Below are 20,962 nucleotides of genomic sequence, written 5' to 3'. Positions count from 1 at the left end.
CAGAGTGACTGAACGAGACTTAGGGCATCAGCATTGGTGAACTCCAAGAGGAGTTCTCATAGTTTTCAAAAAAAAAAAATATTAAAATAAACAAAAGCTATGAACCTGTCTCTTGGGAGTTCATTCCAGTGAACCCGGATCATCACTGTAGCGCGGACCCCACGACACGTGGCGGCCCGCGATTGGTCCTATTAATATTTATTTTATTTTTTTAAACAAAAATCAAACAGAAAAAAATAATAATAAAAAAATGCTTTGTGAACCTCTTCCATGGGGTTCACTAATGCTGATGGTCTTAGAGCAGCCGACATCGAATCTTTAAAAATCGCAAAACTCTCGAGTACCTTAGAGCAAGTCCATCCATTAAAACCTGAGTTCTTATGATTAAATTAGTGGTTAATAAGGTGATTTGATTAGTTAAGAAACTTTGCTAGGACAAATAAATTTTTCTCCTTCAATAAAAGAATCTCATAGAGGTTCTTAAATTATTATTTTTTTTTTTTAGAGAATTAAGATAGAGATTGTTGCTTTTGATCACAGCAGATTGCACACTGATACAAAAACCTATGTCACAAAGAACATCATAATTTTAACATAAGGAAGAAGATTTAGCCTACACTTTCACTCTCTCTTTTTTTGGTTTCTTAACAACAACATTTCAACACTAATAAAGACAGAGGATGCGTTCTTTCACTTCACCACGGCTACGTTTGGTGGTCATTGGGTGGTGGCACCGTACAAGCGAAAGAGACTAAAGGCGGAAATGCAAGAGGCCAAAACCATAGCAACGGAAGCAAGCATGGTGCTGGCTACTCCTCCAGCTCCTCGGTTGCAGAACTTACCAAACATATTGCACACCTTCATCCATTGCAGCTCTTCCTCACCTCTTATTCCAATCATACCAGACTCTGATGCTGCTGCTATAGCCGCCACACTCATGTAAGCCATCGCCTGCTCATTCACACACCCATTACATTTCAAAGTTTAGACTCTTCAAAGTGACATAATGACATAAGCAACATTCCTACCTAAGTGTTTAAGTACATTCAATTCTTCACCCCATCTGATATCCAACCAAACCCATTAAATGCTGGTAAAACTTTTCAACTTATCAAACCCTAATATAACGCTGAGCCGACCATGAGAGATCAAAAACGACAAATCCAAACCTCACAGCTACTTCACTAGTTATAGCAGAGTCGAATACAGGGTTGAGGAACACATGGACCAAATACACAAAGAAAGAAGATGAACTAAGGAATCCAAAAACAGAGAATATCAGGGTTTTGAATTACCAGGACTGCTATATTCACTAATCTGTGATATTCCGGTGTTATGCACCTTCACGCTGAAGAGTAATCAAGCCATCAAATTACAACCAACATCTCATCTGTTTTAAGCCAACAAGAGGCAAAAATAAGATTTTCTCTAAAGTAAAACACATTTTTTATTCATTCAGGATTGTTTCAGAGATAAACCTGATTAACTCAAACTTATCATTCCCTTATCAAAGTTTCAGATGGAGAAGAGAAACTACAGTAAACATACTCTATGCAGATACGCTTTGGAGTGTACATACTCTATCCTCGTTAGCTGTAACAGTAATAGGATAAAAGAAACTGAAATCACACACTAGAACGATCAATTGTAAGCAGCCAGAAACACATGTCATACCATTTGATCAGCTAACAACAAGACCGTCTTTGGCGAGAACTTCCTCCCGCAATACACGAACAGATCTTCGAAACTTGAGACTATCTTGCAAATTCTTACTAAGCCTAGCCATGGCGATCTCTTTGATAACAACCACTGTTCCATCTACAAGATGCCTCCCTTCCCACACCACCGAAACGAACCCGACCCGATTTGTCGTCCCACCGCGTAATCTCCGATTATACACCCGCTCCTCCCCGCCGCCGCCAACTGAGCCATGTGTTCCTCCTCCGCCTTAGAGAATCTGAAATTGAATAAATTTTGTAAACTCAATTTGAGTTGATAAGGAAAGGGATTCATTTGGCCGTATTTAGAGATACTGAATCAGAGACATAGAAAGAATACGAACCTTCACGGTGGTTTCACGGATGGATTTGGAGAAATTTCTCAAAACCATCAACAACATCGACGAACTCGATTTCTCAAAAAAAAAAAAAAATCGACGAAGAGGAAAAGAGAACTGGCCAATAACAAAGGAGCACGTATGGGGTGTTTATTGGTTCTAAGAGCACTGATATTGAAAGATGTCAGCCAAGGAGCTGTGGGAAGTAACATCTCTCTTTATATAGGAAGTAACATCTCTCTTTATACAGGAAGAGAAAGTCGGTTACTTTCAACAAAAAGACAAAATTTTATAATATATATTAATCTGGGAGAAGACATGTGTGTAAGTAAGAGCATCTGCATACAGTACTGTGAGTCAGCCAAGCAGCTGTGGGACACCTTGGAGAAGATGTATGGGAACATTTTGAACCTAAGCCGTGTCTTTGAGGTAAAGCAAGCCATCAACAATCTTGCATAAGAAGACATGGTTCACTACTATAAAACGGACCCCACATCCTTTTATTTATTTTATTTTTTAAAAAAAAATATCAAAGAAAAAAAATAATAAAAAATTAAAATTATGATCCTCCTCGAAGTTCAATGATACAGATGCTCTAAAAGTGTTATATTAGACACCGTTCTGGTTTTTTGTCTCATTTTTTATTTATTTTTTTTGGTTTTGTTTTTTATAACCTGTTATTAAAGCTTTTGTTGGAGGTGGTCTTATCAGTATCACATATATACGTGCACGTGCATGTTATTCAACCATAAAAATTAAAAATATATATATATATATATATATACACGTGCATGTGAATATCATTTTATTTTATTTTTAGTAAATAGCGAACTTATTTATATTTATAGAGATGACGATTATTCATCATATGGGACACATGTCACAACAGTGACCATCCTCATCACTTACACACATGTCTTCTCCCAGATTAATATATATTATAAAATTTTGTCTTTTTGTTGAAAGTAACCGACTTTCTCTTCCTATATAAAGAGATGTTACTTTCATGTTTTAATTAATAAAAAGTGAATCACTTTTAACATTTCTCTTCCTCTTCCTCGTTGTCTCATATCTCTCTCTTTTGTTCGATACATACCAACATATATAATAAACACAACACTCTCAATTAATTATATATCTCTCTCGTTGACTCTTCACTCTCACATAAGCAATATAAGCTTAGCCTCATCTCTTATGTTTCTTAATTCACAACACGTTATCAGCACAAGCTCTTATATACCGGTGAAGTTTATTAATCCGAAAGCTTTTAAACCAGTCGACATAATGTTTAAATTTATGTGTTTCAATATACTTAATTTATTTAAATTTTATTATTATTCCAGAGTGAGAGGCTAAGCCTTTTCCGTTTATTTTTCGGGATGATAGACGTTGTCTTCCCCGACTGATCATTATGGTAGGCTATGCCTTCACGATATGATGATCACGTGGTAGACTTTGCCTCTGTGAATTAACAAAAAAGGTCACGTGGTAGGCTTTGCCTCGGTGAATTGAAAAAAAAAAGTTACATGGAAGGCTTTGTCTCCGTAAATAAAAACAAAAGATCAAAAATGGTAGACTAAGTCTCCTCGGACCTTGAAATAAGTAAAAGTTAAAATGGTAGACCATGTCTCCTCGGACTTTGAAAAATGATCAATATGGTAGTCTATGACTCCTCGGATCATGTGGTAGGCTAAACCTCCAATTTTATTTATGTTCGTTAAATTTCTGCAATTTAAATTTATGTTTTTAATTTCTGCATTAAAATTATGCATTTCAATTTTCGTCTTTATATATTATTATTCTATGAATTTGGTTATCATGTCAAATTTGACAAAGCTCAAAATAGATGCTCTTGATATTACGAGAAATAATTATAAGACTTGGGCAGTGGGTGCAAAGATGCACCTGAGAGAAAATGAGCTTTGAGAAATCATCGATAAGTTGAAAACTATATCGGATGAGAAAAAGAAAAGCCATGATATTTTACATCACTTTGATGATGGTTTATAAGATGAGGTATATCATGAGAAAAGATCTAGAAGATCTTTGATAATTAAATCCTTGAAAGAAAGGATCGGAGTTGATGTAAATCCTCCGTGAAAACTGAAAAAAAAATGAAATCATGATACTAAACCATCAAATCCGTCCTACTAGAAAAGGATGAGGGTGTGGATGCGGTTGAAACCGCTATCGTGGCCGTGGAAGAGGACGAGGAAGAAGATTCTGTCTCTATGAGAATAATGAAAACTTCCACGAAAATGAAAGTGGTCGGGTGATAAAAAGCAAATAAAAAAGGTTTGCTATAGATACGGTCAGAAAGAAAATTGGGTACGTAGTTGTTGTACGCCAAATATTTAGCCGATCTATATCGAGAATCAAAAAGAATAAGAGAAAATAAGTATATTAAACTTCATCTCTTATGAGCCCGAACCATCTTTCATAGCTTGAATACTCATCTTGATGATTTAGATTTTCTGGTTGGTCCAGAAAATAAAAATGAAAATATCGATGTGATATGAGAATTATCTTTCTGAATAAGATTTTGAGATTCAGGATGGAGATAGATATACCTGACAGATATTGAATCCTCGTACATGACTACTAAAGGTAACAAATATTTCTCCTCTCTCAAAATAAATAAGTATAGTATCTGGTAATATAAAAATTATTATTGGCTATAGAGGAGCTTATGATGAAAAGACATGCATAAGAAAAGATGGCAAAATTATAAATGAGTGGTAAACCTGAAGTTTACTGATATATAGTCATCTCCAATAATGTTATCGACATTATTGTGAAATGTTGAAAAACCAGAAATTTTTCACATATAGCATGTCAAAAAAATAAAAGAACCCATCATGGGTGATGAATCATCAAACAAGTTCACAATATGTGATTTCTTTAAGCAGAGCCCAAATTAAGATCTCACTCTAAAGGATTTGAAATGTAATTCATCCCAAATGGGAAAACTGAATATGTTATTGGTTCTAGAGTGGGATTCAGTACGAGATTTTAGACATTAAGTGTCATCATCTCGAGGGGGAGAATTAAAAGAATCCTAGTGAGTGGAACATTGAGAAATTATGTTCGCACTTGAAAAAAAACTTGATAAAGTAAATTCAAGTAAGATGATCCCCGTGATCAAGTGTAATGCAGTTGTGCATATAATAAAGACATATACAATCCAGAAGGATAAAGTATATGGATAATTAGAAATATGCTCGCAAGTTTGCTAGAAGCATATGATAAGCTGATGGAATGAGATATTTGAAATGGATTACAATAAAAAGTAGAATAATCCATTTACAAAATGTCTGCTAGACATTTTGATGAAATAATGAAATCTCATATTCCAGCTGAAAATGCTCCAATAAGAAAATAGTGTCCTAAAATAACGATATATGAGTCTATGGCACGCTAGAGACGTGATAGACCATTTTGGTTCCAAAGTGTCCTCGAAAATGAGCAAAAATAAAAATAGAGGATGAATCTCATGATGAGACCGTTGATATGGTTAATATAATAGTCAGGTACATGGATAAATCAATGATGATGATAAAGAGATCTCGATTAACCATATCAGTACGGGTAAAAAAATGGAACCAAAGAGAAAATAGATTGTCCACAATAATGAAAAAGCGGTATATAAATATGGATTATGAATCTACCTCTATGTATGAGGGTAGAGTGAATTGATTGGCCATCAATTCGATATAAAGCTCGTTAGAAAAACGATAAATTTTTGGACCAAAAGTCCAAGGTATATATTTCTCTAGAGAATGAAATGAAAGATGACCTTGGGGTATGAAAAACGACTTGTTCCAAGGTCACTGGAGAAAATTTAAAATAGATGCAGTATATTGAAATGTCTGGCAGGACATAAACGACTTGAGTTGCATCTTGATATTTAGAAGTCCCTTGAGAGTTAAAGATGCTCTCGGGAATGTGTAAAACTCTGGAAGAGTTAGAACAAGCCATATATAAGGTATCTTGAACCAGTAACTGGTGATATATTTACGGCACGGTTTGCCGATTGCCATTTAATAAGGATGAATTTCCAGCATTAGGGGGAGGAATTAGAGAAATTCCTAAAAATTTTACATGGTGTACACAGTCGTTGTTACACTTTGGTCCCCCTACGAATCAAAGAGAGCTGGAAATTCAGGAAATTGTGCATTTGCATAATTTGGCAAACCAGTTACCAAATGTGTTCACAGATACCACATGATATACCCGCTGAAATTGTTCCATCAAGAGTTGATGTTCCTAAAGAACAAAATGATGGTAACAAAATGAATGAACCTAGGGTTCCGTTAAAGAGGGGGAGACTAGCGGGTTCTAAAGTTTTAAATCCCCGGAAAAAAAAAGAAATTGGTTGAGAAAAATAGAAAGGTTCCAGAAGAACCTGATATTGAAAGATGTCTGAAAAAATACATAAGTAGAAAGGTTCCAAAAGAACCTGATATTGAAAGATGTCTGAAAGAAGGCATAAGTGGAAAGGTTCCGGAAGAACCTGGTACTGAAAAATGTCTGAAAGAAGGCATAGATGAAAAGGTTCAAGATGAACCAAATAAAGATGATTCAGAAGACGAAAAGGGAACAGAAAAGTATGAAATTTTGATCAACTACACCCTTGATGAGAAGTTATAAGATAAAAGATGTTGATGAATGTTCTCATTTTCTGTGTCTAAAGATATCGATCATGAAAATGATGATCCCGATCCAAAGTCCATTTTGGAATGTTAAAAGACATGATTGGGAGAAGTGGCAGAAGGCCATTCGAATTGAATTATTCTCCCTAAATAAAAGGAATGTCTTTGGACCTATAGTCATAACGCCTGAGAATATAAATCTTGTTGGGTATAAGTGGGTAGTCGTGAGAAAAGTAACACGATATAGAGCCTGATTAGTTGCCCAAGGTTTTTCTCTGAGGTCGGGAATTGATTTTGAGAAAACGTATTTGCGGGTAATGGAAGCAATTACGTTAAGATTTTTTGATGAGCCAAACGGCATCTAAAAATCTTGAAATGCATCTCATAGACGTTTTAACTGTATATTTGTCTGGATCGTTGGATAACGATATATATATGAAACTCCCTGAGGGATTGAAAATGCCAGGGGCATTGAAAGAAAAATATAGGGAGATTTGTTCGGTCAAGTTACAGCAATCACTTTACGGATTAAAGCAATCAGGACGCATGTGGTACAATCGCTTAAGTGAATATCTTTTGAGTAAAGGATATGTGAATAATGCGATATGTCCATGCGTTTTTATAAAGAAATTGTCATCTGGCTTTGTGATCATTGATGTATATGTAGATGACATGAACATAATTGGAACTCAAAAGGAGGTTGATGATGCTCGAACTCATGTGAAAAAAGAGTTCGAAATGAAAGATCTCGGCAAGACAAAGTTTTGTCTTGGACTCCAGATAGAGCATCTCTGAGAAGGAATATTTGTGCATCAATCAAACTATACGAAAAATTTATTGAAACCATTTTATATGGACAAAGCAACTCCTTTGAGTACTCCAATGGTAAATAGATCTCTTGATGTTAAAAGAGATGTTGTTTTAAAGGATCCTGGTAAGATTTTATATAAATAAATATTTTGAAGATACTAATGGTAATAAAGCATATGTGAGCTTATATGTCTTGCTTGTTGTATTTGATTATACTTTTAGACACTAATATCTTTGCAAGATACAGCTCATTTCATATTCATGGAAATTAGAACGGCGTCGAGAATATATCCGTTCTCTTCAAGGTATGTTTTAAATTAGGGTTGATTTATTCTAGAAAACCCGAGTTTGGTATGGTTTTGCAGATACATGCTATTTATAAAGTCGAACACAAACTGGATATGATTTTACAATTGGTGAAACCGCAATTACATAGCGTTCCGAGAAACGATCCTAGGTTTTGACTTCTTCAAAGCATGTCGAGAATGTGTGTGGCTTCGGTCAATGAGTCACCACATACAAGAATCAAGCAGAATAGTCAACGAGAAAGAGCCGATGAAAATATTTGAAGATAATTCGGCTTGTGTCGCTCAACTCAAAGAAGGTTACATTAAGAGTGACAGAATGAAGCATATCCCTCCAAGATTTTTCTCATACATAAGGGAACTCGAGAAAAATAAAGAAGTGGACATTGAATATGTACGGTCATGCGACAATCCGGCTGACTTGTTCACAAAAGCTCTTCCGACTACAACATTTTGAAAACACGTCTATAGTATCGGATTGCGGCATTTGCGTGACCTGTGAAGAAAAGCTATGTTCATTATTTTAAGGGAAGATTACGGCAGTGTACTCTTTTTTCCTTGTTATAGTTTTTATCCCAATGGATTTTTCCATTACTAGGTTTTTAACGAAACACTGCGTAATATGAGATGAATAATCAAGGGGGAGTATTAGAAATAATGATTATTCATCATATGGGACAAATGTCACAACAGTGACCATCCTCATCACTTACACACATTTCATCTCCCAGATTAATATCTTTTATACAATAAAGCAGAAGTCAATTGACGTTTCTGTGATTGACACCTGTCTTTTAATATTTTCTTTTTTGAAAAAATTGTTTACTTTAAAAAAAAAAACATCTTTTTATTGAAAAATATGTAACTGTATACAACTTTGGTTTTGTCATAAACCCAATAAGATATAATTTGTTTAATACACGTGACAGCTCTTTTTTTTAGTTTGGAAATCTGAGTACAACTTTTCTCCAATAAAACTATTTCTTAATTTATTTTATTTTTTTCTTCAAGCACAATATCTTTCACCTTCTTCCCCACTATCCCGTAAATCCATTCATCAACTTCACGATTTGATACTCTATCATCAACTACCTCTCTTATATATACAAATATGAAAACCTATCGCCGGAAAAAAACCCACTATCGTTTTAGCAAAAGGTATAGTGACCTTTTGGATTTTTCTGATTTAATAATCTGCAACTCTTGAATTTCTTTCCCCATTTTTTTTCTATATCAAATTGCCGACTCTAATCTTAATTTTTTCCAGGTATTGTTCTAGCTATGAGCAAGATGAAGCTTGCCTTCACTCCTGTTGCTCAGTTAAAGCCAGATTCTGAAAACGAAATCTGGAAAATTAAGGTTCGAGTAGTCCGTATGTGGCGATTTCAGAATGGCGTTCGCGTTAAGCCTGGATATGTTGGTGGAATCGATTTAATACTTTTGGATGGTAAGGTACATAATAGAATCCTAAGTTGTTTATGTTTATATGCTTCTGATAATGGTTCTATCATGTTCTAACAGGGAGATCGTATACAAGCTTGCATTAGAGGAAAACTGATATCCAAGTTCGAGGATGATTTGGGAGAAGGAAAATGTTGTATTCTGATGAACTTTAAGTTGTCTCCTAATCTCGGGAATTACAGAGGAACACCACATTCTTTCAAGATATTTTTCACTTGGTCAACACACGTTAAGAAGAATTGCGAGGAGATTCCAAACGATTCACTTCGTTTTAATTGCATATCTTTTGATGACCTTCTTTTACAGAAGCATGATGAAAAAGTTTTTGTATGTATGTGATTTAACCAACATGTATATATAATGGTTTAGATTTTGTTTCATGTATTTATGAAATCTTTTTTGCTTCCACAGATGTAATTGGAGAAATTGTTGGACCTTGCGATCTGAAAGAAATTACAGTTCGTAATACTCCATGTAAAATTTTAAATCTTCAACTCAAGGATTATGGGTAAGTTTTCTTGAAATTTGTAACTATGCTTTTTAGAGTGTATTGATATTGACCGTTTTTTAAAACATGTTTTTTTTTGTAGTGATTCAATCATTAATTGTGTATTTTGGGTAAAATATGCCGAAGAGATCCATTCCTATGTTCAATCCTCTTCTGGTGGAGCTATAGTTCTGCTTTGCAGTCTTATGAGAATTAATATTTATAATGGTAAATCAGTTCATATTACTATACTTTTATTAAAACAGACAAATATTAATGTCTGTCATTTGTTTTTGAAGGAAAACTCACGATCCAAAGTGGGAAAGCTTCAACAAAGTTATTCATTAATTCTGACATTGCTGAGATAAATGAATTCGAAGAAAAGTAAGTAGTTCGGTTTATTTTTTAATTCATATTCTATTATAATTTTCTATTTCTGATTTCTGATATTATTTTACTATACTAGAATGTCAAAAATGTTATGTCGACAACATCATGTGGCTCCCTTTTGACTTTGTCAAATTGTACCTAAGTTTCTTCGGATCATATTCCATTTGACAATCGCAAAACAGTTTCTCAGTTGTTAACATCATATGAGGTAAGTTGTATTTTGTACGCTTTCATCAAGTTTTTAAATCAGTTACATATGCAGCCATTTCATTTAAATTTTCTCTTTATCTGTAGGAAACAAGGTGTTGTATATATGCAATAATATGTGCACTTAAAATTGAGGTTCCTTGGTGGTATCTTGGCTGTCCAGGATGTGCCAAGAAAGTAAACCCCTACTTAAACCCTGAAACTGAAGAAATAGAAATGGATAAGTTCTCATGTGACGGATGCGAGACAATTGTTTGTTCTATAAAAACAAGGTTTGTCATTAAGCAATGTATATCATCTTTTTTTTTGTCAGTATGCTAAACTATAATTTATTTTCACAGATATCAGGTTCATTGTAAAGTCTTAGATCATACAGGAACCACTTCTTTTGTAATGTTTGACAAGGAAGTCAGTCAACTAATTCACAAATCGGCATATGAGTTGTTGGAGCAACAAGTTCTGGTAAAATAGATCTTTTATTCATCTCTATATCTAAACTTATTTATTTTTTATGTATTTTTGCAGTTCAACAGTGGGAATGAATTCCCTAGAGAACTTCTAGCTTTAGAGGGTCGGGAGTTCGTCTTCACAGTTAACAAACCTGAAACATCCAAGAATTACACACCATCTACTTTTTATGTAGTTAACGTGACGGATGACCATGCTAAAATTTTATGATTTCATAGTGATGATGCCAATGAGGTAAAAATGAGAAAAACTCTATATTATCATGTTTTGAAATAATTCTCAGAATTTTTTGTTGTTGTTATTCTTAGTTGTTTTACAAATTTTCTATGTAGACTAACATTCCTGCGACTGGTCATCATTTCTCAAACTCCACCGAAACCACTCTGAGCTTGGTATTCATATTTCACTTGAACTTATATTTATGCTTTTTACCTTTTTAAAAACCAATTTTTTAACAGTTAACAAAGAGTATTATGAAAAAAAAAAACTCTATCTCTGGATACGTAAATAGGGAACACTTACAATAAAATTTGTCTTTTTTGTTATGTAGGATTTTCATAGTATATTCTCAGCTGTGAATAAATGTTTTTTATTGATATTTTTCAAGGTCAATGATGTTTTCGAAGAGTCTAACAATTCGATAAGTGCTTCCACAGAATCAACATCAACTCCAACCAAAAAGCGAGCAAGTACGTTAGGAATTGAGGATTGTGTGCCACAACTTTCTTCAAAGAAACTTAAAGGAGATGTTTCACTTTTGGCTGAAGAAGATGGACAACTTTCATTAACAAAATCAAAACTAAAAGTTGGGCATGTGACTAAAGATGATTGTGCAAAACCTTCATCTACAAAGCAGAGAAAAGCAGCAAATCTAATTCCAAAAAAGGAGAAAAACTGATGATTTATCTTCTCTGGTTTTTAGTTTCACAAAATTTACGACCTCTTCTTCTTATGTACATGTTTCTTAGGTCTAATGCTTAGTCTACTTCAAGTTTGAAAACATCGTATGTGCTATTGTGTTTCTTTTCTAGGTTTATGTATGTAATTATTTATTATCAATTGTTATTTATTCTTAGATCAGCTGGCTTTAATTTTTATTATAATCTCTAAGCGTTTGTTTTTCTCTATTGAGTCATATGCACTCCCAAACAAAGATGCTCTGTTAAAACCCTAAACAACTAATCATTTTCATGTTATATAGTATAGAGCTAAATTATATTTTCTACCTTTACAATATTTTATATTATTATTATTCTGTTATTTAGAAGAAAAAGCAAACAATTATAAAAAAAAAAGTGATCACGTAAAACACATCAATATAATTTAATATAATTTAATATATATTACAATTTACTTATTTGGAGGGATGAATGAGGAAATATATATTAATTTAATTTACTTATTTGGAGGGATTTGAAATTGTTAAAAAATTAACTGTTCGTAATGTCTCCATTTTTTTACTTTCTGTCCACTTCTTCTTCTTCCACATCGTTCGACGTTAAACTTAAAACAGGTAAACGCTCATTCTCTTTTCAGAATATCATCACCTTGAACTTATTTAACTCCTATGTTTTTACAGTTCGAACATAATGCGACCCAAAGAAAAAGAAAAGGTCACTCAGAGAAGAATCAACGTAAGACAAGGTATTTAGAGTTATGTTTATTTTCTATATTGCAGTTTATTTTCCTCTAAGCAACCCAACTAATCTTGCTTTTGGTTTGATCATTTCCTCATGGCAGAAGATATTCAGTCAAGGAGCCAACGTATGCGCATTTTGAGAGATAGGAGAAATTTATTGCACACATATTTGTCAACGAAAAACTTAAATTTTATTTAATTTGATAAAAAAGAAAAAAAACCTTTAACTTAAAACAAAAAAATTTAAATAACTTAAATCAGCATTTTAAGTATGGAGATCATATCAATAAAATAAATTATTTATATCTTTTTATTTATATTATATAATTTACATATAATTATACTACTATATTTAAATTAATCGGTTTGTTCTGTTTGACCGGTTTATATACTAAATCATATTCATATACAAATTTAATTTTACTATGCAGTTTTAAATTTCAAAATTTTAATTTATATAATTAATTTTGTATAATATTAAAAATCATTTACTAATTATATGTGGAATTTTTTTTATGGTAATGGCAATGGCACGGGCCAAAATACTAGTAAATTATAAAGCTTTGTTTTTTTTGTTGAAAGTAACCTGACTTTCTCTTCCTATACAAAGAGAGATGTTACTCTCATGTTTTAATTAATAAAAAGTGAATCACTTTCAACATTTTTCTTCCTCTTCCTCGTTGTCTCACTTCTCTCTCTCTTTGTCTAGTCACTTTCACAAACATATATAAATATAAAGAAATATAAGCATTTCCCCTAGTATTAATTCACAACAATATTTAGTTTAACTTTAGCTTTTCTTCAAACGGAAGGAAGCTTCCTCTGATGTTATCTATGCTATTGTTTGTGAAATGATTTTTTATAACAGAACTCTCACGTTAAAAGTTAAACTGGCTAAATACGATGTTACCTTTAATGAATAATTAAATTCATTTTTATATAATATTTTATATAATAATCTATACTAATTTCGATTTTTTCCAACAGAGCTTCCACGTTAAAAGTTAAACTGGGTTACCCTTAATGAATAATTAAATTTATTTTTATATATATATTGATATAATTAACCATTAAACATGAATCAATTATAATAAAAACATTTAAAAAGAAAGAAAAACATTTTTGACAAAAACAATTCATTTCTATCATATTATTATCCAAACTAACTTTATTTTCAGTAAATAAATTTCTGAACATATATTTATCAAGTTAAAAATCATTAAATAATCTTGATAGTTATAAGTTTATATAATAGCTATGTTTTTGCTAAACATAATTAATGATCTTGATAATTAATGAAGAATTATAATTAAAAAAAAAACACAATCAAAATTATATATAAAGAGATTTCTACAATATTAACACAACATTATTGTTTCTAATTTTTATAAAATAAATATATATATTTTTAATGAAAGACTGCATCATATATGTAGATCCTAAAATCTACACTAAGTATTTGATAGTGATCGTGAGTTTAATCTAGGGAAGATAAAATGATGTAGGCAACGATATCTTTAGAACACAATGATGTAATCAGTTTCCAGTAGGCAAAGATGAGTTTTATTGATGAATAGGGGTGAATACAATGAATGAAATGAGATCGAACGTTACAAGCGAGATCGATAAGAGAAAGACTTAAAGCTAGGTGAAAACAAGGTCGATATGTGGGTGTAGCTCTCTCTAGGGTTTTCAACGTATCCCTCGGTCTCTTCTTATAATGGGCTTCTTCTGCGATCTCCGCAACCACTCCGCGATCTCCAGCTCTTTTAATCGATCTCTTCCTGGTCGTCAGAGCTGGGCTTCTTTGTTGGTTGCACGGCCCAAGTCATTTAGGCCAAATTACCTGATTGATCGAAATTGGGTCCAGCAATATATAAATAGTTTTATGTTAAATTTGTTATTGATTTTGTAAGTGTATGACAATAAATTATTTTGTTAGTCTTTAAATTTATAATATATTTATTGATAAATATTAGGAAGATAATTGTGCCCACATGGCGGACGAAACACCTAGTTATATATATTATATAAATTTTGGATGTCTTTTGTGATCCGTAATTGTTAATTTTCTGCTATCATTTTTTCACGAACACATACAGTCAGGGCCGTGCCTCTATGGGCCAAAATGAAACTTTCACTTAGGACTTCAATTTTTCAAAAAACTCTTAATAGCACATGTTTAATTAATATTTGTAACATCCCGAGTTGCGTGGAAAGGCTTAAGAGAATTGATTTGGCTATATATGTCACCAAAGTTGACTTACCTTTTCCATCACATATCCGTTTAGAACTCCAAAGTTAAGCGTGCTTGAGCTGGAGTAGTGGAAGTATGGGTGACCTATCGAGAAGTGATTCGCAATAACGTGCGAGTGAGACCAAAGCACGGGGAAAGATCATGTGGTGATTACAAGGTCAGTAAACATGAATTTCGAGCCTTGGAAAATTAACGTACTGACCGTTGGAACGGGATGGGGCCCATGGGCCGAGAGAGCGGGCATGGGTGGCCTATTAGTTGTGTGCGGTCGAGGCGTTACAAGTAGTATCAGAGCTGGTTAGCCATCTCGGTTCTGACCCGAGTGGCGTCTTGAGACCTGTCGTGGAGCGCAACGAGGACGTTGCGTTCTTTGAGAGAGGGTGAATTACAACATCGCGAGTTGTGATATATGGAAAGACTTGAGAGAATTGATTTGGCTACCTATATCACCAAAGTTGACTTACCTTTTCCTTCACACATCCGTTTAGAATTACAAAGTTAAGTGTGCTTGAGCTTGGAGTAGTGGAATGATGAGTGATCTATCGGGAAGTGATTCGCAATAGCGTGCGAGTGAGGCCAAAGCACGGAGAAAAATTATGTGGTGATTGCAGGGTCAATAAACATGACTTTCGAGCCTTGGAAAATTAACGAACCAACCGTTGGAACGGGATGGAACTTACGGACGTGGGTGGCCTATTAGCGGGGCGGTTGGAGCGTTACAATATTATTAATCTTAAGTAACTTTAATATAGGCTTTGGACGTTATAATAATATATATTTATATTATTAATCTTAAGTAATATATAGTAACACATATTTATATGGGCTTGAGTTTAAAATTTTGATAGACAAATAATGTTTTAGATTTATTATTAGTAGACAAAATTTTAATATATTTACATTTAAGTAGACAAAGTATATAGGCATGGACTTAAGTAGACAAATTTTATTTTAGAACTTTTTTTCAGTGTTTTTTTAAATGACTAATTTTATACACATATTTTTAATGAACGAGGAATACACAGACTACTTAGTACCAGAAGAAACTAATGTTTTTGACCATTTTATACCGTCTCAGGGTTTATTGTTTTGACCACTGACTTTCCACTAAAGGCTGATGATATGCTGGGCCTTCGTTTACGAGTATTGAAATTATAGATCCGAACCGACTCGGACCCAATAAAACCCGACTCGGAACCGATCCGAAAAATTATAGGTATCTATATGGGTCTAAATTTTTAAGACCCGAAGGACTTGGACCCGACAAGCCCCGACCCGAGGACCCGGATGACCAGGCCTAGTTTAGACCCAAGTCTGATATAAAACAGTTTCAACTATTTGAAAAGCGTACGTGTATACATGTGGTTACTCGGATTAAAAACTTCAAAATCGCTGCTGTCCATGGGTCCTTATTGGGCCAAAGTATGGCCCAATTTACTTTTGGATCAAAAGTGTAATATGTATGTGCAATGAAAAGCCCATCTCAAGATATCTGAGCACTTTCAACATAAAACAAGGTACAACGCAAACATTTATTCCAAGTAAGAAAAATAGTATCCAAACATTGTGGAGAAGATATTTCTTTTGGGGCTGGGAGTCAGGGACAATGGATAACGAAGGAACGCTTGTGAAGCCATTTGCATATCAATTTTCTGGATTTGGACCGATTGATTTATCAATGGGCCCATCATCGACATTGACTTCTAAGCTGCAATTTAGCTTCCACTTGCTTCCTTCACTTTCCTCCAATAAGACTTTTATTTCCCGCTAATTACCCTTTATTAGTCTTTTTAAAAATAAAGGCAATTTTTTTTCGAATAGTCAATTTTAAAATTTTGTCACCAAAAAAGTTTTTAAGAAAAAATTAATCATAACAAATTGTATTAACAGTGCAAACAATCCCTCGTTTTATAATATATAAATGTAAATAAATAAATAAAATTTATAGTTTCAAGTTATTTGTTATAAAATTCAAACTTTTTATAAGTTTTTATTTTTCGAACTTTTTTCAAATTTTTTCTTTGAAATTAGAAAATGTTTTTTTATGAAATTACTTTTAAAAAAAATATTTTTAAAATTTTTAAAAGATTTTAAATTTAAAACACTACCTCTAACTTCACTACTTAACTATAAAATCTAAGTATAAATTAATTAACTGTAAGAGTATAAATGTATATTTACTGTTTAATGAAACATTTTTTATTCATTTTTTATAGAATGCTCTTTTTATAAAAATATGGTTCTTTATGCGGGGGATTTTTCTAAAAATAATGAGGGATGCCAAGAAATTTATATATATAAAAACAATGGTGTCTCACTTTCAGATTTTTAATATTCATTGCAAATTCAGCTATAGTTACTTTCTAACAAAAATGTATTGCACTTTCACAGGTTAGTATGCTTTAGTTCGGAATCAAACATCCAAATTGAAGTATTCATTTATCCTAAACAAAATAAATTTCTTCTCTATATGTATTCCCCATTCCAATTTAGGTTGAAAATTTTCCACTAAAAAGAGTTCAATTATGTTATTATTTACATTACCAAAAAAAAAACATGGTAGTGCCATAATAATGTCATGAAGAGGAAGAAAATCATAACCTTTGTTGACAAAAAATAAAAAGATGTATGATGACGTGAGGCGAGAAATCATAAAGGATCGACAGGTCATCAATAGCCGGTGTATTTAATCGCCTAGATGGATTCCACGTGTACCTGCGCCGTTTGTATCGCTGATGGTTTTGGATAAGGTCGTAGAATTTATCATATATACATCTGACTCTCTTTTTATTTTTTATATTGGCTTTTTCGCGTCATCATACATATATATCAGTGAATTACCTTTTTGCCCTTGTTTCAGTTTCTTAACTTTCTTTTAAGCCGACAATTTTTTATATATTTTAAGTACGAATAAATGGTTGCACAAAAAAAAGTACAAATAAATGAAAACAACACGACGAGATCAAAATTCTATAGTCCAATCACGTTTAAAAAATGATTTATTTTTCATTGTTTTTTCTCACTTGTGTTTCTTAGTTGTTAGTTCTTCGCTTAAATTAGAAGTAATTGACAGTGTCCTTCTTATAAAATGATCAAAACACAGATCATGTGTTTTACAATGAAAAAAGTTCACATGAATCATTCATTGACTTTCCTTATAAAAATGTCAAAGCATAGGGAACATTATTTTATGTTTTAAATTATTTAAAACAACAGATTTATTAAACAATATTGAAGTTTCATAACAAACATATTTATTAAAATTAGCGTTTTTCCTACAGATATATTTAAAATTTACTTTTCAATTAACATAAATGATTTAAAAGTCTTAAACTTTGATTTATACTAAAAATAGGAATAATTGGGTTCACCTTGCAAAAGTTCACCAACCTCAATATTTTTTGTCGATAGATACAAAGGAAGAGGCAGGTACACAGAACATAGTTTTAAAAAGAAAATGATTTAATCACTAAATAGAAGGATTAGGAAAAGAAAGAAGCAGATTTGGTAAAAGGGTAGAATCGACAATGGAAGCAAAAACTGGGTTAATAAAGTGACAGAGAGATTCTCTCACTCTTCTGATCTCTCAGCTCTCGCAAGCTAAGAATCTCTCTCTCTCTCTCTCTCTATCCGTTTGATCATCATCCTCTTCGCTCGTCGGCTTGTTCGGAAAATCTCCGATCCGTTCGAGTCTCGCTCTCTGACTGTTCCCGCCATCTGCGATCATCTGATCCGTCGATCTCCCTCGCGAAATTGTAGGTAACTCAGAAAAACGCACTCTTCCTAGCTACTGATCACCATTTTCGCTATATACGTGTGAAAATCTGATGAATAAACGATAATCAAAGCGAAGAACACACCGATCGTTGATTGTTTTGACTTTTGTGGTAGAATCTTTCATTTTCAGTTGTAGGTTGATGCTAAACAGTCACGTTTGTGTGATTGGTATGTGTAGAAAGTTAGAAAGATGAGGTCGGTTCAAGCACCGGTTGTTTGCCCTGCGATTCGTCCAAGACAAGTAGGTGCATGCGCTCTGAAACCTACGCTTCTCAGAAGCCAATTCTTGGGTCATCGGATCAAGTCTCAGGTCACGCTTCGTCTGCATCCTCGGGGGTGCAGCAAGATTAGCATCAAGTGTGTTTTCAGCTCTCACTCTGATGGTAACGGAAGCACCGCTGAGAATTTCAACGAAAACGATGAGGAATATGTCAACTCTAGTATAGTGGAAGCTGGTAAGCTTTAGTGGATTCTCTTGTTTGATTTTGTTTCAGTTTCGTTTATTTTGTAATGTTATGTAGTTGAGGTGAAGAGTGGAGCTGATGGTTTCATGGTGAAGATGAGAGACGGCAGGCAGCTACGATGTGTTCATAACAATCCTCAAGGAGGGCATTTGCCGGATTATGCTCCACACCCTGCTATTGTTTTGAAAATGGAAGATGGAACTGGTCTTCTCCTTCCCATTATTGTCTGTACGTGACTTAAAATTGTGTATTGGGTAGCTTAGTTTTGATGGAGTTTCAGAGTGAGTGTTCTGTGCCCAGTCTCACAAATGTTTTTGGTTTTGTTTTATTGCAGTGGAGATGCCTAGTGTGTTACTTATGGCAGCAATGACCAATGTCCAGATTGTATGCTTTTATTTCTTTTGTTTGGATCAGTAAGGAGTGATTGAAGAGTAATTTAATGGGGTTTTGTTTTGGTTACTGGTTGCAGGCAAGACCAACCATGTATCAAGTGGTGAAGGAGATGGTGGACAAAATGGGTTACGAAGTATGTGTTATGAACATACTGCTCATGTAGACTTGTTCTTTGATTTCTGTATCTCATGAACATACTGCTCATGTAGACTTGTTCTTTAACTTTTACAGGTTAGACTTGTTAGAGTCACCAAAAGAGTTCACGAGGCGTATTTTGCCCAACTATACCTTTCAAAGGTTTGCATCTGGTGTCTTTTATGCAACTTTCTTTACTCAGTGTCTCATTTTCCTCTATTAAGGCTGGTTTGTAACGATGTTGCAGGTGGGTAATGCATCGGACTGTATTAGCTTTGACCTTCGCCCGTCAGATGCAATTAACATAGCTGTTAGATGCAAGGTAATGCATAAATATGTTTAGAAACCAGCTTAGCTAAATACAAATACGTATTCAGGGTTATAAATTTGTGTTAGGTACCTATCCAAGTGAACAAGTACCTTGCTTATAGTGATGGAATGAGAGTCATCGAGTCAGGGAAGCTGTCACAACAGACACCTGCTTCAGATGGCTTATTGTTTACTGAACAAGACCGGTAAAGTTTTCAGACACCTAAAGATCAAATCATATCTTCTGTGCTGTGGATTTAAGTGTCGAAACTTAAACTTCATTTTACCTTTGCGCAGACCAAATGGTCAGGCTTGCCTTGATACCAAAGAGTTCAATATTCTGAGCAACATGATGCAAGCTGTTAATGAAGAGCGATATGATGAAGCTGGTAAGCTTGATTGTATACAATAATCTTGTTTTTCCATGTAGCATTGCTCTAAAGGTCAATGCATTGTTGTTTTATGATTTTGCAGCTGAATGGAGAGACAAGCTTGGCCAGTTTCGGGCCAAGCGTAACCTGAGGAAATACACATAAGAGGTACGAAGCATAAAACGAATGTTCATGTAAATGATTGTATCACCATCGAGGCTTATGTTCCTCCTTTCTGACAGGTCGATCAACGAGTATTTGTCTGTGTACATAATAAGAAGGTCGTTGTCGGGGATCAAAGTGGAGGAAGAAGCAGAGTCTGGAGATTGAAGAATGCTCTACACTTAACCCATTTTCCCAGAAACAAAAATAAACAATTATATAATGTATTAAATGTATCTAGCGTGATGTGTACATAATGCTTATTAATCTGTGTCTTCTTGTGCACGTTAAGTTCACTCTGATTGTATTTTAAGACTCCTCTTGTCGGCCTTGTCTGTATTCAGTTAATTGCAGTTGTCTTTATCCAAGAACAAGTAAATTAGATATTTGCTATGAGAGCACTTTAGTCGAAGCGGTATAAATGGACATGGTTATAGCAAACAAATTGAAAGAAAAAGAAAAACGAGATGGCTTTGTCGACAAAATTGCAGTGTCTTTAAAACTAATCTTACAAATACTTTGGTTTTGGTTTTCTTAGGTTGATTGGCAAGTCTGCAAACATTATGATTTATGAAGTTCAGATAGCTTTGCTTTTTCTTTGGTCAATTGTTTATATACA

The 20,962-nt window shown here is 33.6% G+C and overlaps 3 protein-coding genes across 6 annotated transcripts; 2 read left to right on the top strand and 1 right to left on the bottom strand.

Annotated features, from left to right (window-relative positions):
- Positions 1-524: 524 nt before the first annotated feature.
- On the bottom strand, positions 525-2,264 carry LOC106325204 (CASP-like protein 2B1). 3 transcript variants are annotated; one of them, XR_001266836.1, is made up of 5 exons: positions 2,063-2,264; positions 1,675-1,957; positions 1,479-1,593; positions 1,296-1,390; positions 525-951 (listed from the first exon to the last, which is right to left on the bottom strand). XR_001266836.1 is itself a non-coding variant. In XM_013763231.1 (3 exons), exons 2-3 carry the CDS (start codon positions 1,816-1,818, stop codon positions 718-720), a joined length of 378 nt encoding a protein of 125 aa, XP_013618685.1. In that variant the 5' UTR covers positions 1,819-1,957; positions 2,063-2,264; the 3' UTR covers positions 525-717. The 3 variants fall into 3 exon arrangements, 2 of the variants coding, with proteins under 2 accessions (XP_013618685.1, XP_013618686.1); XM_013763231.1 differs by lacking the exons at positions 1,296-1,390; positions 1,479-1,593; XM_013763232.1 differs by lacking the exons at positions 1,296-1,390; positions 1,479-1,593 and having other exon boundaries at positions 1,675-1,947.
- Positions 2,265-10,584: 8,320 nt separating this feature from the next.
- Positions 10,585-11,734, top strand: LOC106323757. Its single transcript, XM_013761831.1, has 5 exons — positions 10,585-10,640; positions 10,710-10,830; positions 10,894-10,959; positions 11,169-11,228; positions 11,444-11,734. The coding sequence occupies exons 1-5, from the start codon at positions 10,585-10,587 to the stop codon at positions 11,732-11,734; spliced, it is 594 nt and encodes a 197-aa protein (XP_013617285.1).
- A 6,498-nt stretch (positions 11,735-18,232) lies between these two features.
- LOC106327783 (bifunctional nuclease 1) lies at positions 18,233-20,729 on the top strand. Of its 2 annotated transcripts, none has more exons than XM_013766033.1 (11): positions 18,233-18,487; positions 18,688-18,964; positions 19,031-19,201; positions 19,308-19,357; positions 19,443-19,499; positions 19,598-19,663; positions 19,749-19,823; positions 19,898-20,016; positions 20,108-20,199; positions 20,285-20,349; positions 20,424-20,729. In XM_013766033.1, the coding sequence occupies exons 2-10, from the start codon at positions 18,700-18,702 to the stop codon at positions 20,344-20,346; spliced, it is 957 nt and encodes a 318-aa protein (XP_013621487.1). In that variant the 5' UTR covers positions 18,233-18,487; positions 18,688-18,699; the 3' UTR covers positions 20,347-20,349; positions 20,424-20,729. The 2 variants fall into 2 exon arrangements, with proteins under 2 accessions (XP_013621487.1, XP_013621486.1); XM_013766032.1 differs by having other exon boundaries at positions 18,243-18,491; positions 20,424-20,672.
- The last annotated feature ends 233 nt before the right edge of the window (positions 20,730-20,962 follow it).

This window comes from Brassica oleracea, chromosome C2 (assembly GCF_000695525.1).
Source record: "Brassica oleracea var. oleracea cultivar TO1000 chromosome C2, BOL, whole genome shotgun sequence".
NCBI lineage: Eukaryota > Viridiplantae > Streptophyta > Magnoliopsida > Brassicales > Brassicaceae > Brassica > Brassica oleracea.
The sequence above is the reverse complement of the archived record's forward strand: the minus strand, read 5'-3'. Positions and strand labels throughout refer to the sequence as shown.

Bases quoted from the DNA above. Each gene is read 5' to 3' on its own strand.
- LOC106327783 (XM_013766033.1), top strand. From the start codon at position 18,700: ATGAGGTCGGTTCAAGCACCGGTTGTTTGCCCTGCGATTCGTCCAAGA. The intron at 18,965-19,030 runs GTAAGCTTTAGT...AATGTTATGTAG, and splicing joins CTCTAGTATAGTGGAAGCTG to TTGAGGTGAAGAGTGGAGCT. The intron at 19,664-19,748 runs GTTTGCATCTGG...ACGATGTTGCAG, and splicing joins CCCAACTATACCTTTCAAAG to GTGGGTAATGCATCGGACTG.
- LOC106323757 (XM_013761831.1), top strand. From the start codon at position 10,585: ATGGATAAGTTCTCATGTGACGGATGCGAGACAATTGTTTGTTCTATA. The intron at 10,831-10,893 runs GTAAAATAGATC...GTATTTTTGCAG, and splicing joins TGTTGGAGCAACAAGTTCTG to TTCAACAGTGGGAATGAATT. The intron at 11,229-11,443 runs GTATTCATATTT...ATATTTTTCAAG, and splicing joins CCGAAACCACTCTGAGCTTG to GTCAATGATGTTTTCGAAGA.
- LOC106325204 (XM_013763231.1), bottom strand. From the start codon at position 1,818: ATGGAACAGTGGTTGTTATCAAAGAGATCGCCATGGCTAGGCTTAGTA. The intron at 952-1,674 runs GTATGACATGTG...GTGAATGAGCAG, and splicing joins TGTTGTTAGCTGATCAAATG to GCGATGGCTTACATGAGTGT.